A 15,133-nucleotide genomic window follows, 5' to 3' on the forward strand; every position below is an offset into this window, starting at 1 on the left:
GGAAACTGCGCCGGGGTGGAGCTGGCTGCGGCGGGGCCATCCAGCATCCGCGGGTTTGGGATGGAGCCCTGACCCCAGCCAGCGCTTTTATGGCTTTTTCCACGTTTGGTGTTCACAGCACGTGTGTGCTCCGGTTCCCCTGCCCTGCATTCCCTGTTTTCCTGGAAGGGTGTAGGGAATGGGAAGAGTCCCTTGGGATGGTGTGAGCAGGAGGTGACTGAGGGTGGGGTGGCCCGAGCGGGACAACAAACAGGGAAATGGGGCTGGGGAGGTCACGCTGGGGGTGTCCCCTTTCCAAAAAAGCCACAGTGCTGAGGGTAAAAACATCCTCTGGCTCCTCCCGCGTGCTGGAGTGTTGGAATGGGGAGCTGATGTGATGGGATCTCGTCGCTGGGTTGTTGTTTCTCCCTCTTTTCCCAGGGTGCAGGCAGCAGGGATATGGAGCTGCCACATCCCTGTCCCCTCCATGGGGACAAAAACTCCCGTCTGGAGTTTTTGGGGTGGTTTTAGAGGGCACCTCGAGCTGGAAGGGAGTGTTTTGTGACTGGCCTGTGTGGGGTTATCCCATATCCCGGGCAAAGAGGAAGTGGGCAGGGGGAAGCAGCAGTGTCCTGGGCGTGGGGCAGTGCCACCACGCGTCCCTGTGGCAGTGCCACCGTGCTGGTGGTGGCTGTTCCCTGACAGCTTCCCAGCCCCTCTGAGCTGTGAGGGATCCCAGGAGGATCCCAGGAGGATCCCAGGGAGGCAGCGGCGGGTGTTTGACAGCCCCATAAAAGAGCAGAGGGTGCTCAGAGGTGCCAGGCGTGCTGTCACACTGCCCTGTGGTGGCCTTCCCGTGGTGGCACCACCTCCGTGAGCTTTTCCGAGCTGTGTGATCCCGGTGGGATGACACCGGTGGCTCCGTGGTCATTGTCACCGGCGCTGTGACACTTGGAAGGGGCAATCTCTCGCTGATCACACAGGGATTATGTGCTCAGCCTTTTTTTCCTCTCGCTGGCACGTCCAGGAAGAGCCCCGATGGCTCTTCCCAAATCCATTCCAAGGATTGTCCCTCCTCCTGGCGCTTGGCTTGTGGTTGGAGCAGGTTTTCCGTGCGGATTTTCCCCCACGGAGGTCCCCTGACGTGGAATCCCCAGGAATGCAGGAGTCCTGTTCTCCAGGATGAGCTCTGGGTGCTGCTCCTCACCTTCCCAGGAGGCTGAGAAAACCGGGAATGGGGGATGCTGCATCTCTGGAGGCCGGGGGACAGCTCTGGGGGGTGTTTTGGGGAGGTGTGTGCTGCAGAGCCGGAGCAGGAGCTTTGGGATGGGCACCGTGGGATGATTTGGGAAGGGCTCAAGGTCTGCCCCACTGTCCCTACAGGTTGTGCCACCTTATCTGTAAAAAGCCTCTTCTAGGAACTGCCCCCGGGGTTTTGTCACCTTGAGCTCCTTGGGCCCCAAACAAACTCCCCACACCCTGAGCTCTGCCTCGCTGCCCTCCTTTGGCTAAAAGGGTGCAAATTCCGGATTAACCTGAAACTCCCGGTGTGGGGATGGCCAGGGGAGTTCTTGGAGCCTCAGGGACAAGCGAGGGCAGCAGGGCTGGCTCCTGCCCAGGCTGTGCCCTCGGGATTTTGGGGGGAGCCGCACGGGGTGGGAATATTTTGGAGGGAATAAATGAGGAGGGAATGGGGGGACACTCTGGGAGCAGCTCGAGGTTTGCTGCCAGGGGAGGAGCGAGCTGGGTACCAACTCAACATTTTGGGGTGAAAACAAGGCAGGCAAAGGAGAAATCCCAGCCTGGTGGGAAAGAAAAAATAAAAACCTAAAAAAACAAACCAACAGCTCTGTGCTCCTCCTGCACGGGTCCAACCGGCACAACGTGCCCGGGAGAGGCGGCACCGTGCCAGGCCAGGGGCTGGGTTGGCAGCGGGGGCTCCCCAGAGACCAGTTTGACCTTCAAGGAGCAGGGAAGCTCTCAGGGCTGAGCCTGGCACCAAGGAGGGCACGGCACAAACCTCTCCTGAGCGGGTAAAGCGGCGCTGAGGAGGGGATGGCGAGCCCCGGGCTGGTTTTGGGAGGGCAAGGCAGGGGATGTCCCCAATTTGTTTGTTCCTGCGGCTGTGGGTCGTGGTGACACGAGCTGTGCCTCTGCAGAGGCTCGGGGCTGGGTGCTGGGGGCTGGACAGAGTGGTTATAAATATCGATATTACCTCCTTGCAGCAGCACGGGGCTCGCAGGGAGGGAGGAGGGACGGAGGTGGCGCTGCGAGGGGGGACACGGGGTGGCCGCTGTCACCTGGGGCTGGTGGCACCGTGGGCTTGGGGCGCCTGGAGATCCAGGGGCGGTTTTGTGGGACGTCGCAGGTTTCTGGGGTGGTTTATCCCCATTTTCTGGGATGGTTTCCACTTTTGGGAGTGGTTTATCCCCACTTTCTGGGATTATTTTGTCCCACTTTCTGGATGGTTTCTTTCCACTTTTTGGGATAGTTTCTCTCCATTTTGTGGGATCGTTTATCCCCACTTTTTGGGATGGTTTCCACTTTTTGGGATAGTTTCTCCCTGCTTTCTGGGGTAGTTTCTCTCCACGTTTTGGGATGGTTTATCCTTACTTTCTGAGATAGTTTCTCTCCACTCCTGGGATAGTTTATCCCCACTTTCTGGGGTGATCTCTCCCCACTTTCAGGGATAGTTTCTCTCCACTTTCTGGGGTAGTTATCCCCAGTTTCTGGGATGGTTTCTAGGATTTAGGAGCGGGTGGCAGTGCTGTCCCAGCCCCCTGGAGCCGTGTCTGCCCGGCTGGATCCCAGTGCCGTCCTGCCAGTTCCCCTGATTGCTCATTTATGCGGTTATTTTAAAAAAAGAAAAAAAGCCAACACCCAAATCACCCGCAGTGACCCCTGAGCCGGGCTTTTCTTTCGGGGCCACACTCCCAGCTCTCTCCTTTCCCGGGATGTGGAGCAGGACCTGGAGCCTGCCCGTCCCCTCCAAGGTCACCTCGGTCCCCTCCTCTGTCCTGATTAATCACGGCTCCCGGGGTGGTGGCTCAGCCCATCCTCCGGCCTGTTCACACTTTTATTTTTAATTGCTGGGGGCCAGGGGAGGCGGTGGAGGCACAGGGGCTGTGAATTCCCAGCCCGGGCAGTCGGACAGTGATGTTTCAATCGGGGCTCTGCAGCTCCTGCTCGACTTTGGAGGGTTTAGGGCAACATAAAACCTCTCCTTTGCCTGCTGCTTCTCCCTCTCAGGGCTTGGAGTGCAGGGAAAGGGATGGATGGATGGGGTTGGGATGGTTCCAGGGATCCTAAACACTGCCCCACACAGCTCCTGGGTGGGAAAGAGTCTCTGGATGGGGTTGGGATGGTTCCTAGGGATTCCAGGAACTCTGCCCCAACAGCTCCTGGGTGGAAAGGACCCTCTGGATAGGGCCTGGATGGTTCCCAAGGATCTCAGGAATTCTGTCCCAAACAACTCCTGGGTTAGGAAGAGTCCCAGGGATCCCAGGAACTCTGCCCCACGCAGCTCCTGAGTGGGAAAGAGTCTTTGGATGGGGTTGGGATGGTTCTCAGGCATCCCAGGAAACTCTGCTCCATGCAGATCCTGGGTGGAAAGGAGCCTCTGGATGGGGTTGCGATGGTTCCCAGGGGTCCCATGAACTGCCCCACACAGCTCCTGGGTAGGAAGGAGCCTCTGGATGGGGTTGGGATGGTTCCCAAGGGGTCCCATGAACTGCTCCACTCAGCTCCTAGATGGGAAGAAGCCTCTGGATTGGGTTGGGATGGTTCCCAGGGGTCCCATGAACTGCCCCACACAGCTTCTGGGTGGGAAGGAGCCTCTGGATGGGGTTGGGAAGGTTTCTAGAGATCCTAAACTCTTCCCCACACATCTCCTGGTGGGAAGGAGCCTCTGGATGGGGCTGGGATGGTCCTGGAGGTCCCCCTGCCTCTCTCCCTGCCAAACCTGCCCTGGAGTTGCCGACCTCCCGGTGCTGGGTGATGACGGGCAGCCATCCCTCAGCTGCGCGGGGATTTTTTGGGATGAAAGAGAGGATTTTTGGGGGGATGGAGAGACACCAGAGCACGGCTGTGTGTGTGTGTGTGTGTGTTATTAACCCCTTCACGGCTGCCCAAGAGCCGGGCTCTCCTGGCACCACCAAGGGGGGTTTTTATGGACACTTTCATTCCGTGACAAGGGACACGTGTGGCATCGGGGCGTGATCCTTCTCCCTCCAGCGATTCCCAGCGTGGGCCAGCCTTACCTGGGTGCTCGAGGCCGGCCCTGTTGATGTTTTCTTTGCCCCGTGGTGGATCCCTGGGCCTTTTCCAGGCGCGGTGTTTAACGTGGGGCAGGGAAAACATTTGGCCTCTGACCCAGCGCCTGTTAACAGCGTCCCGCTCCGCGTTGCTGAGATGCCGGCGCTAAAAACAGTCCTGGTGACTCAACCCCTCGCTGCTGCTGTCAACTGACCCCAGGCTGCCTCTGCCAAGCCCCTCCTCTGCCTGCTCCTTCTCCCTCTGCGTGCTCCGAGTGCGGGCAAGGAGCCTTTGGATAGGGCGGGGATGGTTCTCCAGGATCCCAGGAACTCTGCCCCGAACGTTTCCTGGGTGGGAAGAGTTCCAGGGATCCCAGGAACTCTGTTCCACGCAGCTCCTGAGTGGGAAAGAGCCTTTGGACGGGACTGGGATGGTTCCCAGGAACTCTGTCCCAAACATTTCCTGGGTGAGAATAGTTCCAGGGATCCCAGGAACTGTCCCACACAGCTCCTGGGTGGCTGATGAGGAGGCAGTTGCTGCTCTCTGGGGTTGGAAATGGGATCATCCTCCTGTTTTCCCACCCATCCTCATCCCAGAGGCTGGATGGGATCTCTGCTCCGACCTCGTGGCCGGCGTTGGAGTTGGATCAGGATTTCCAAGGATACTGCCAGGTTTGGTGGAGGAATCCTCTCCTGAGCCCCACAGTCCTCCCTGGAGCTGCCCACCCTGAGCATTCCCAGGGACAGGAAGGATTCCTGCCGAGCCCTGGCACTGGGGGTGCCCAGCAGGGCACAGGTCACCCCCGTGGTGGCCTTGCCAGGGGTGGGTGGGTGTCCCCAGGGGCAGCCCCAGGGCCAGGAGGGTGCAGCTGGGTCTGCCTGTCCCTGGAGGGAGCCCAGGGGTGTGCAGAGCAGCCTTGGGGTGTCCCCTGTGTCACCCTGGGGGCCAGCTGGGAGGGCTGGAGGGAGCCCAGGCTGAGCTGTGTGACCACAGAGGGCGTGGGGACCTTAAATCTCAGCTGGTTCCATGGCCAGGGACACCTTCCCAGTGCCCCAGGCTGCTCCAGCCTGGCCTTGGACACTTCCAGGGATCCAGAGACAACCACAGCTCCTCTGGGAATCCCATCCCTGCTCCCCCCGGCCCTCCCAGGGAGCAATATCCCATCCATCCCTGGCAGTGGGAGCCATTCCCCCTTGTCCTGGGCACTCCAGGCCCTTTTCTCTTTCCATCTTTCTCGTCAGCTCCCTGAACTTTGTGTTTTCCAGCCTCTTTCCCACCCCTAATCCAGGTTCTTGCTCTGCCCCCACTCCGGGCACACGGAGGGTGAGGGATCCCTGTGTGCCACATCCCCTGCAGTGACAAGGGACAGCTTTTGCCCCCCTGCATTTACAGAGGTGTCCCTGCAGCCCGCAGGGGACACACCCAGCCCTGTCCCCTGTCCCCGGTGGCAGTGGCTGCATCAGTTTTTCCACGTTTCTCTCAGCCCTGCTGCTCACTCCTGTGCTGCAGTGACAAAAACGAGCAGGTTGGGAGAGGTTTTTCTGCAACTTCCCCCCCGGCACCCCTCGTGGCTGCTGAAGAGGAGAAAATGAGGAACACGAGGCTGGCCTGGAGCGAGGGGGAGCTGTGACCTGCTGGCCCTGCCACCTGCAGGGTCCCAAAGCCCTCTGTGACCTGCTGGCCCTGCAACCTGCAGAGTCCCCAACTCCTCTGTGACCCTGCAGGGTCCCCAAACCTCTCTGTGACTCTGCAGGGTCCCCAGGCCCCTCTGAGACCTGCTGGGTTCCCAAGTCCCTCTGTCACCTGCTGGTCCTGCCACTTTCAGGGTCCCCAAGCCCCTCTGCCACTTTCAGGGTCCCCAATCCCTTCCGTTCTGCACCCAGCCCCATTGTCCCCTGTCCCCACGCAGCAGGGTGACAGCAGAGCCCGTCCCCAGGCTGGGGCACTCATGGGGTGGCTTTTTGGGTGCATGGCGAGGTGACAACTCGGTGACAGCTCAGTGACATCGGTGCAAACCCTGGGCTCAGGGCTGGCTGTGCCTGGCCCAGCTGGGGTCCCTTGTGTCCCCTCTGTGCCACCCCTGTGTCCCTCCCCAGCCCACGGCGTTCGAGAAGGAGAAACGAGGAAGGAAGGAAGGGAGGGAAGGCTGGGCCGGCCGAGCAGCAGAGCTGTTTTCACTTCTTTCTTCTCCTTTTCCTTTTCGCTGCCCCTCAGCTCGGGCTTTGGGTGGGTGGATGGTCCCTGCCCTGTCCCCTCCTCCTTGCCCCGGGGTCCCCTCTCCTGCCTGCGGCTGCTGATTGATTTTTCCGCTCGTAAAGCGGCCGCCGTCGACCGGGAAATAAAACACAGCGGGGCGCTGGGCCTGGTGCAGTGAGTTTGGGGGTTCTCAGCTCAGCGGGGCATCCCTCCCCGATCTCACAGGGGTGGCAGGAGGCGTGTGGCACTCACAGAGGCCACCCAGTGCCACCTCCCCTGGGAGGGTGACGCGATCCACGGGGGCTAAATCTGGATAAACGGCGGCTTGGATTTCTCCCCCATACTTGGGGGGACAGCGGTGTGGCTCTTGCAGGTGTTGTGTCCCTTCAGGTGGCGCTGGCTGGTGTCACCAGCCTGGCCACCCCCGCGGCGTTGCGGGGCAGCGCCCGATGTCCCCTCCAGCACGTCGCGGCGGTTGCTGAGCAGCCACCTCCGTGTCACCTGCGGTGTCACCGCGGGGCTCAGGGACAGCTCGGGGCTTGGAGGGGCTGAGGGAGGGTTGGAGCAGCTCTGGGGATCCTCCACCCCCGGGTGCCATCCCGGGACTTGCTGAAATAACACCCCCCGAGGGAAGGCGAGGAAGGGCCAGAAATAACCGCGCTGCTGAGCAGCGGCAGAGAGATTTGGAAGGGAGAGGCATTCCCTGGCTGCGGGCCCGCCGTGGGGCTGCGGGGTGCTGATGGAGCCCGGCTGCAGCCTGCACGGCCCCGTGTCCTCTGCGCAGGAAAAACAGACTCGGGATGTGCAGAGGAGCTGAGATCATCCAGATTTTCCTTCCCTTCCCACCCTTCCATCCCCTTCCCAGTGCTCCATCTCCCTCTCCGGGCCTCCCGCCGCTGTTGTGCCTCCCTGGGCTCCGGGATGAGCCTGGGAAACCTCTCCTGGATTTTCCATCTCCCCATCCTTGCTCTGTCCCCGTGCCTCTCTGCCGCCTCTCCAGCTTTTTAAAAGATTTCCCAGCTGTCCTCAGGGAGGGGAGAAAACGCTGGAGAACTGATTCCTGTGGGTGTTGCAGAGGGACAAGGCTGGGTTCTCCCAGTAGGGACCAGTAAGGCTCTCACTGGTGCAGGGATGGCTCTGGGTGCCCTCCCAGGAATACCGGGATGGAGCTGCCATTCCATGTGCTCTCCTGGCTGTCCCTGTGGATCAGGGGAGGCTGGGACGTGTCCCCAGGGTGGGATGTGAGCCCCCATCCTGTCCCCGTCCTGTCCCGCTGCCGCCCTCCTGCCGGGGCTGACTCAGAGCGAAAGCAGAAGCTGCTCAGCGTTTTGGGGGGTGGGGGGGGAGCCAAGCAGAACCAAAGGGGTTATTTTAAACCTGACCTAATTTCCTCCCCTCCTCTCCTCACCACGCCAAGCCCCGGCCACCCTTCCCCATCCTCATCCTCATCTTCATCTTCTGCAGCTCTTCTCGGGAGCTTTTGGCTCTCCCACCGCCGTTTTCTGTAAGGAGGGGATCCTGCAGCCAGGCTGGGTGGTGGTTCCGGGGCCAGCAGGGCTCAGTGGGTGCTGTGCTGTGGGTGGCTGTGCCTTGGCGCCCTTCCCGTGACACCCACGAGTGCCAGCCCTTCCTGAGAAAAGCCTCTCGCCCTCCCTTTCACGTTTGGGGTTGTACATCCCCCATGAGCATCACTTGGGGGTTTCCCCCTAAATTCAGCCTCGGTTTGGGGTTGTACATCCCCCATGAGCATCACCTGGGGGTTTCCCTCTAAATTCAGCCTCGGTTGGGGGTTGTACATCCCCCATGAGCATCACTTGGGGTTTTCCTCCTAAATTCAGCCTTGTTCCGTCCTCCGGGGGTTCTCACTGGGGTCTTTTTCATCCCAAACACCCCCTTATTTCTCATCCCAGCCGCGCCCTCCTCCAAGGCTGTTCCCACCTCCCCTTTAAGGACACCCCAGCGGGTCGCTGTCCCTGGGCTCCCATCCCCCTCGGGACAGGCCACCATGGCTAATTAATTCCCTTCCCCTGGCCGCTCAATAGCCGCTCTTGAGCTGTGTAATCGCGCTGCCGTGTCCGCGCTGCCTTGATTTAATTTCCCCTCCGGGTAGCGCGTGGCACCGGCTCCGTGTGGCCGTCACCCTCCGTCTCTCTGAACTCGGCGTTTCAACACCAAAACCCTCCAGATTCATCTGGTTTTTTTCTTCCCCTCCTGCCTGTTCCCCTGGCAGCTTTTTCTCCATTTCCCGTGGGATGCTGCGCTCCGGGCGCCTCCCGCATCCCGGCCCCGCGTGGGAAAGCGGCGCGGTGGAAAGCCGTGGGCCGGCTCCCCGAAATCCTCCAGCCTCCGCGGGCCGCCGTCGCCTTTGTCCGGGGGAACAAGGGCCGGTCTGTGCCGGGCGGGGGCCGCTGCGGTCCCCCCTGTCCCCGCGCTCGCGTGCCGGCCCCGCACAGAGCTCGCCTTGTTGGGCCGGAGCCGGCCTTTGGCACGGGGTTCAGCCTGCCCCCGGCTCCTGGCACCCGCCGGCCTTTTCTTCCTGCTCTTCCCTTCTCTTCTGCTCTTCCCTCGCTTTCTCTTTCCCTTTCTCGCTGCCGGGCTCGCTCTGGGGTCCTGCCGTCGCTGCGGGGTGAGTGCTCTGGCTGCTCCATCGGGGTTTCCTTCCTTGCCAGACCCTGATTCCTCCCCTCTCCTCGGCAATCCCAGCTCTGGGCGCCCTTCCCCATCCTCATCCTCGGCAGTTCCCCTTCTCCGGAGCTTCCTGGGGGTGCTTTTCACTTTGTCACTTGTCACTCGCTCTGGGGCCAGGACACACCTGTAAGTTCTCTCTTCTGGGGGAGGTCAGCGGGGCAGGAGCTGCTGGTGACACCAACGAGTGACGCTGTCACCTGCGGGTCCCCGCTGTAGACATTCATGTGACTGCTGGACATGGGCAGCTGGAAAGCAGAGGGACAGCTGGGTTAGCCCCAGGCAGGGCTGGGCACTGGGATCACACCCAGCTGGGATGGCAGTGCACAGCCTGGGCAGGGGGAATTGTCTTCCCAGGGCCTTCAAGCAGCTTTCACCAGAGTAGCAAAGGAAGTTTTCTGTAAGGAGGCAGCTGTGGGGGGGGTCTCACAGCCAGGCTGGGTGGTGGCACCATGTCCTCCTGCTCTGTGACACGAGGCAGAGCCATCCAGCCAGCCCTGGGCTGATCCTCCCGGATTAGCCACGAGCCTGTGCGGGAGCTCCGGGGTTATCTGTGCCTCAGTTTCCCCGCTGTGACGTGCCGTGTCCTCCTGGCAGGGTGACCTGTGTGCCGGGCGGGTTGGTGGCTGCCAGCCCCACGTGTCACCATGGCGTCCCGCATCGGGCTGCGGATGGAGCTGATGAAGCAGCAGGCGCAGCAGGAAGCAGAGCGGGAGCGGGTGCAGCAGCAGATGATGATGAGCTACATGCAGCAGCAGCGCATGCCCGTGGCCTCCAGCCCCGCCATCAACACCCCCGTCCACTTCCAGTCCCCGCCGCCCGTGCCCGGAGAGGTCCTCAAGGTACTTTGGTGTCCCCTCCCTGTCACGCGGCTCTGGGACGACCCACGGGGGTCCCTGATGGGTTTTGCCCCCCGCAGGTGCAGTCCTACCTGGAGAACCCCACCACCTACCACCTGCAGAAGTCCCGGGACAAGAAGGTGCAGGCGTACCTGTCGGAAACCTACGGGAACAAGTTCGCTGCCCACGTCAGCCCCGCCAGCCACTCTCCCAAGCCGCCGCCGGCCGCGTCCCCCGGCGTCCGGCCCGGACACGTCCTGTCCTCCTCGGCGGGCAACAGCGCTCCCAACAGCCCCATGGCCATGCTCAACATCGGCTCCAACCCCGAGCGGGAGGTCAGCACGGGTCACCGGGCGGCTGGGGACACGCCGGGGTGCTGCCGAGGGCACAGGAGCCCACGGGAGCTTGTCCTTTTCCCTTGCAGTTCGATGAGGTCATCGATGACATCATGCGCCTGGATGACGTTTTGGGCTACATGAACCCCGAAGTCCACATGCCCAACACGGTGAGTGAGGGGTGGCAGGAATGGGGGTCCCACAGCGCTGTCCTTGCAGGTACACAGGTGGCCCAGAGGTGACCTTCTGCCACATCCCTGCAGCGGTGCCTTGGTGGCAGCCTGAGCCAGCCTTGTCCCCAGAGACAGCAACACCCACAAGAATCACTTCTCCAGCTTTTTTCCCCCTTGAGGACAGTTGGGAAGCCTTTTAAAAAGCTGGGAGAGAGGCACGGGAAGGGAGCAGGGGTGGGGAGATGGGAGAGCCAGGAGAGGTTTCCCTGCCTGGAGCTTCCCCAGGGCAGCACCGTGTCCCAGCTCAGATCCATGTGGCAGCTCGTGCCTCCCAGTGGATCCATCCTGCCCAGCCCTTCTCAGACGTGATTCATCTGCCCCGTTTTAGATGTTGGCTGTGGGAGGGGATCAGCTGTACCTTTTGAAGTCCTGTTTGCTTTCCTGCTCCGGTGAAAGCTGCTTGAAGGCCCTGGGAAGACAATTCCCCCATCCCAGCTGGGTGTGATCCCAGTGCCCAGCCCTGCCTGGGGCTAACCCAGCTGTCCCTCTGCTTTCCAGCTGCCCATGTCCAGCAGTCACATGAATGTCTACAGCGGGGACCCGCAGGTGACAGCGTCACTCGTTGGTGTCACCAGCAGCTCCTGCCCCGCCGACCTCACCCAGAAGAGAGAACTCACAGGTGTGTCCTGGCCCCGGAGCGAGTGACAGAAATGGGGCTGTCCTGTCCCCGTGGGGGTACAGAGGCTCCAGTGCCAGCCCAGGGTGCTCGTGGGGTGAGGAGCAGCCTTGTCCCCTCTGGGTGACACCGTGGCTGTGTCTCTTGCAGATGCCGAGAGCCGAGCCCTGGCCAAAGAGCGCCAGAAGAAAGACAATCACAACCTGAGTGAGTTCAGCTCTGCCTTTCCTCCCCTGACCCCACGGCCTCTCCCCATCACTCCTCATCCTCATTGCCACTTTCTCTCAGCTGGGTCCTCCTTCCCATCCCAGCTGACCCTCAGGGAAGACCCCCTGAGCCCCTCCTCCCTGGCTGTGCAAGATGGGGTACAGGAGACACCCCAGTGTCCTCCCTGGGGGACATCAGACCAGGGATGGAGCAGCGTTGGCTCCTGAGGTTCCTCATCCTCAGCTCCCCAATTCCAGAGGGTCTGCCTGGGGAGCAGCAGAGGGGTGTGGGACAGGAGGGACACGAGGGACATGAGGGACAGTGGGACATGTGGGACATGGAGGGACATGGAGGGACATATTGGACATGGAGGGACATATTGGACATGAAGGACATGGACATGTGGGACATGTGGGACATGAGAGACAGGAGGGACGTGGGACATGAGGGACATGTGGGACATGAGAGACAGGAGGGACATGTGGGACATGAGGGACATGAGGGACGTGGAACATGGAGGGACATATGGGACATGAAGGACATGGACATGTGGGACATGACAGACATGAGGGACACAAGGGACATGTGGGACATGACGGACAGGAGGGACATGTGGGACATGAGGGACAGGAGGGACATGAGGGACAGGAGGGACATGTGGGACATGAGAGACAGGAGGGACATGTGGGACATGAGAGACAGGAGGGACATGTGGGACACAAGGGACATGTGGGACATGGGACATGTGGGACATGAGGGATATGTGGGACATGTGAGACATGAGAGACGGGAGGGACATGTGGGGCAGGTGGGACATGAGGGACATGTGGGACATGAGGGACAGGAGGGACACGAGGGACATGTGGGACATGTGGGACATGTGGGATGTGGGACATGTGGGACATGAGGGATATGTGGGACATGTGAGACATGAGAGACAGGAGGGACATGTGGGGCAGGTGGGACATGAGGGACAGGAGGGACATGAGGGACATGAGGGATATGTGGGACATGAGGGACATGAGGGACACGTGGGACATGTGGGACACGAGGGACAGGAGGGACAGGTGGGACATGTGGGATGTGGGACAGGAGGGACATGTGGGACACGAGGGACAGGTGGGACATGTGGAAGGGACACAGAGCCTTCCCTGCCCTCACTTCCCTCCCTCTCCCCTCGCCCGCAGTCGAGAGGCGGCGAAGGTTCAACATCAACGACCGCATCAAGGAGCTGGGAATGCTGATCCCCAAGGCCAACGACCTGTACGTACCCACGGCCCTGCAGCGCCGGGTCACCGGGGCTCCGTGGTGGTTGGAGGAGGGGTGAGGGCACTGCTGGCACCCAGATCCATGTCTTTTCCCGTCCTGGGTGACAGGGACGTGCGCTGGAACAAAGGGACAATCCTGAAGGCGTCCGTGGATTACATCAAGAGGATGCAGAAGGACCTGCAGAGGTCCCGGGACCTGGAGAATCACTCGCGGCGCCTGGAGATGGCCAACAAGCAACTGCTGCTCCGCATCCAGGTGAGCTCCCCTGGGCCCTGCCCTGCCTCTGCTCCACCCCAGCCCCTCACTGCTGTCCCCAAGGGCGTGGCCAGGGCGTGTCCTGCCTTTTTTTGGCACCAAGAACAAAGTCTTGTGACAAACCTGATGTCTGAGGCTCACTGCAGCGTGCTGAGCTTCGCATGGATCACCACGGATCTTCCAGGGCCTCCTTCCCTGGGAGCTTCTCAGTCCCTGCCACCCCCATAAATGTCCCTGTGCCGTGTCCCCGAGTGCCACAGCCCCTCCAAAGCCCCGCTGTGTCCCGTTGGCAGGAGCTGGAGATGCAGGCACGTGTCCACGGGCTGCCCACCTCCTCGCCCTCGGGCGTCAACGTGGCCGAGCTGGCTCAGCAGGTGGTCAAGCAAGAGGCCAGCGGGGACGAGGGGACCCTGGAGCCACTGCTGCCATCGCTGGACCCCGAATCGCAGCCACAGCCGGTTCTGCCTGCACCACCCCAGTCTCCTTATCACCAGCTGGACTTCACCCACAGCCTGAGCTTCGACGACGGCTCCCAGGGCTTCCCGGACAGCCTGGAGCCCGGGCACAGCTCCTCCTTCCCATCCCTATCCAAGAAGGAGCTGGACTTGATGCTGATGCAGGACACGATGCTGCCGCTGGCCTCTGACCCCTTGTTCTCGGCCATGTCCCCGGAGGCCTCCAAGGCCAGCAGTCGCCGGAGCAGCTTCAGCATGGAGGACACGGACATGCTGTGACGGGGGAGCTGCTGGGGCAGCGCCAGCCCGGGCTGGGCCGCTCCCAGGACACTCCTGGCAGGAGGAGGAGCCCGTCCCGCCGTGCACTTGAATCTCCCCAGGAGTACCTTTGTCTATGCAACGGGGGCTCTGGCCGTGTCTTTCTCAGCTTCTTTTTTGCCAGGAGAAGGAATGGACCTTGCTGGCTTTGCCCTGGCGCTGGCCTGATGCAGATTCCACAGCCTGGGAGCGGCATCTGGGCTGGTTTTGCCTTTCAGCAGAGCTCTGCTGGCCTCACGCCCTTGCCCGGGGTGGTTCCTCGGAGCCTCGAGCCCCCGGGAGCGCTTTGTGTCTGCTTCGGTGTCTCCTCGCCTTGCTCTGGGATCCTTCATCCTCCCCCTCTGGAGTCTTCCCCAGCGCCTGGATGCTTCCCAGTCCATCCAGTTCCTCCTTTCCGGGCTGCCTCTGGGGTCACGAGGTGTTAATTAGTGCACGTTCATTAATGCGGCACCGCCGGGAGTGTTGTCTGTGTGAACATCTGGAATTCGGGGGTTTGATGCTCCACCAACCCCCTGTGTCACCCCCCACCTTATGGGGCACCCCAAAACCTCTGGGCAAGGCGGCCAGGTGACCTCCCCGAGGTGTCCCCACAGCGTCACTGGCCCGTGACACCGAGCCCCGGCTCTTTCCTGCGACGATAAAAGGGTTTTTTACACTTCTCTCTATTTTTGGGGGGTATTTCTTGGAAGTCCTGCCCCACGTGGGCCTGAAGGTGCGGGATGTGACCAGGGAATGGTTTGTGCCAGCTGCCAAACCTGAGCTTGGACTCTGGGGGGGTTGTTCCTCCTCCCAGTGTCACCAGTTTGTTGCCCAGTTCCGTACTGGGAAGGAGCTGATCACAGGGAAAATCCTCCAGGGATTTATTCAGGGAGAGGAGGGAAGGTGGAGAGAAGAGAGGAGACCCCTTGGAGATTGTCCCCCCTGGGACAGTCACTCTGTGTCCCCAGGGGTGTCACAGATGTCCTGGGGGGGACAGAGATGGCCCGTGGGGGGCTGGATTTGGGTTTTGGGTTGGGGGACAGCCCTGGAGAGGGACCTGTGGGGCTTGAGGGTGTGGGGAAGTGTGGAAGGTGGGGAGGGAGGAAAAGGGAGGAGGACTTGGAGCAGGAAGGGACCTGAGGGGACACTGGGTGACCAGAGAGGGGCTCCAGGTGTGTTCCCCTGGAGAAGAGAAGGATCCAGGAGACCTCAGAGCCCCTTCCAGAGCCTAAAGGGGCTCTGAGCTGCAGGTCTGGGGGCGTTCACAGGAGGCCTTGTCACCCTTTGTGTGCTGCCATCAGTGCCTGGAAAGAGAATTGTCCCCACCAGGGTCACCCCTGGCCCTGCTGGGGACATGTGGCCGTGGGACAGCCACGGATCTGTGCCCTCCAGAGGGGCTGGGTGGGTGCTCCAGGGCAGGAGCACAAAATCCCACAGGAAATCGGGATTATTGTGGCTTTAGGGTGCCCTTGGGCAAGGCCTGGCCACTGCTCAGCACGAGATGTCTCCCCTG

At 61.4% G+C, this 15,133-nt stretch overlaps 1 protein-coding gene across 1 annotated transcript; it reads left to right on the forward strand.

The window, feature by feature from the left end:
* The first annotated feature begins 9,716 nt into the window (after window positions 1–9,716).
* TFEB (transcription factor EB) lies at window positions 9,717–14,299 on the forward strand. Its single transcript, XM_066335528.1, has 8 exons — window positions 9,717–9,956; window positions 10,034–10,288; window positions 10,378–10,458; window positions 11,020–11,140; window positions 11,288–11,344; window positions 12,532–12,607; window positions 12,721–12,868; window positions 13,162–14,299. Exons 1-8 carry the CDS (start codon window positions 9,762–9,764, stop codon window positions 13,600–13,602), a joined length of 1,374 nt encoding a protein of 457 aa, XP_066191625.1. The 5' UTR covers window positions 9,717–9,761; the 3' UTR covers window positions 13,603–14,299.
* Window positions 14,300–15,133: the final 834 nt, after the last annotated feature.

This window comes from Sylvia atricapilla, chromosome 25 (assembly GCF_009819655.1).
Source record: "Sylvia atricapilla isolate bSylAtr1 chromosome 25, bSylAtr1.pri, whole genome shotgun sequence".
NCBI classification, from domain to species: Eukaryota; Metazoa; Chordata; class Aves; order Passeriformes; family Sylviidae; genus Sylvia; species Sylvia atricapilla.

Coding starts and splice junctions, on each gene's coding strand:
- TFEB (XM_066335528.1), top strand. CDS start 9,762: ATGGCGTCCCGCATCGGGCTGCGGATGGAGCTGATGAAGCAGCAGGCG. Junction 9,957..10,033: donor TGCCCGGAGAGGTCCTCAAG/GTACTTTGGTGT, acceptor TGCCCCCCGCAG/GTGCAGTCCTACCTGGAGAA. Junction 10,289..10,377: donor GCTCCAACCCCGAGCGGGAG/GTCAGCACGGGT, acceptor TTTCCCTTGCAG/TTCGATGAGGTCATCGATGA.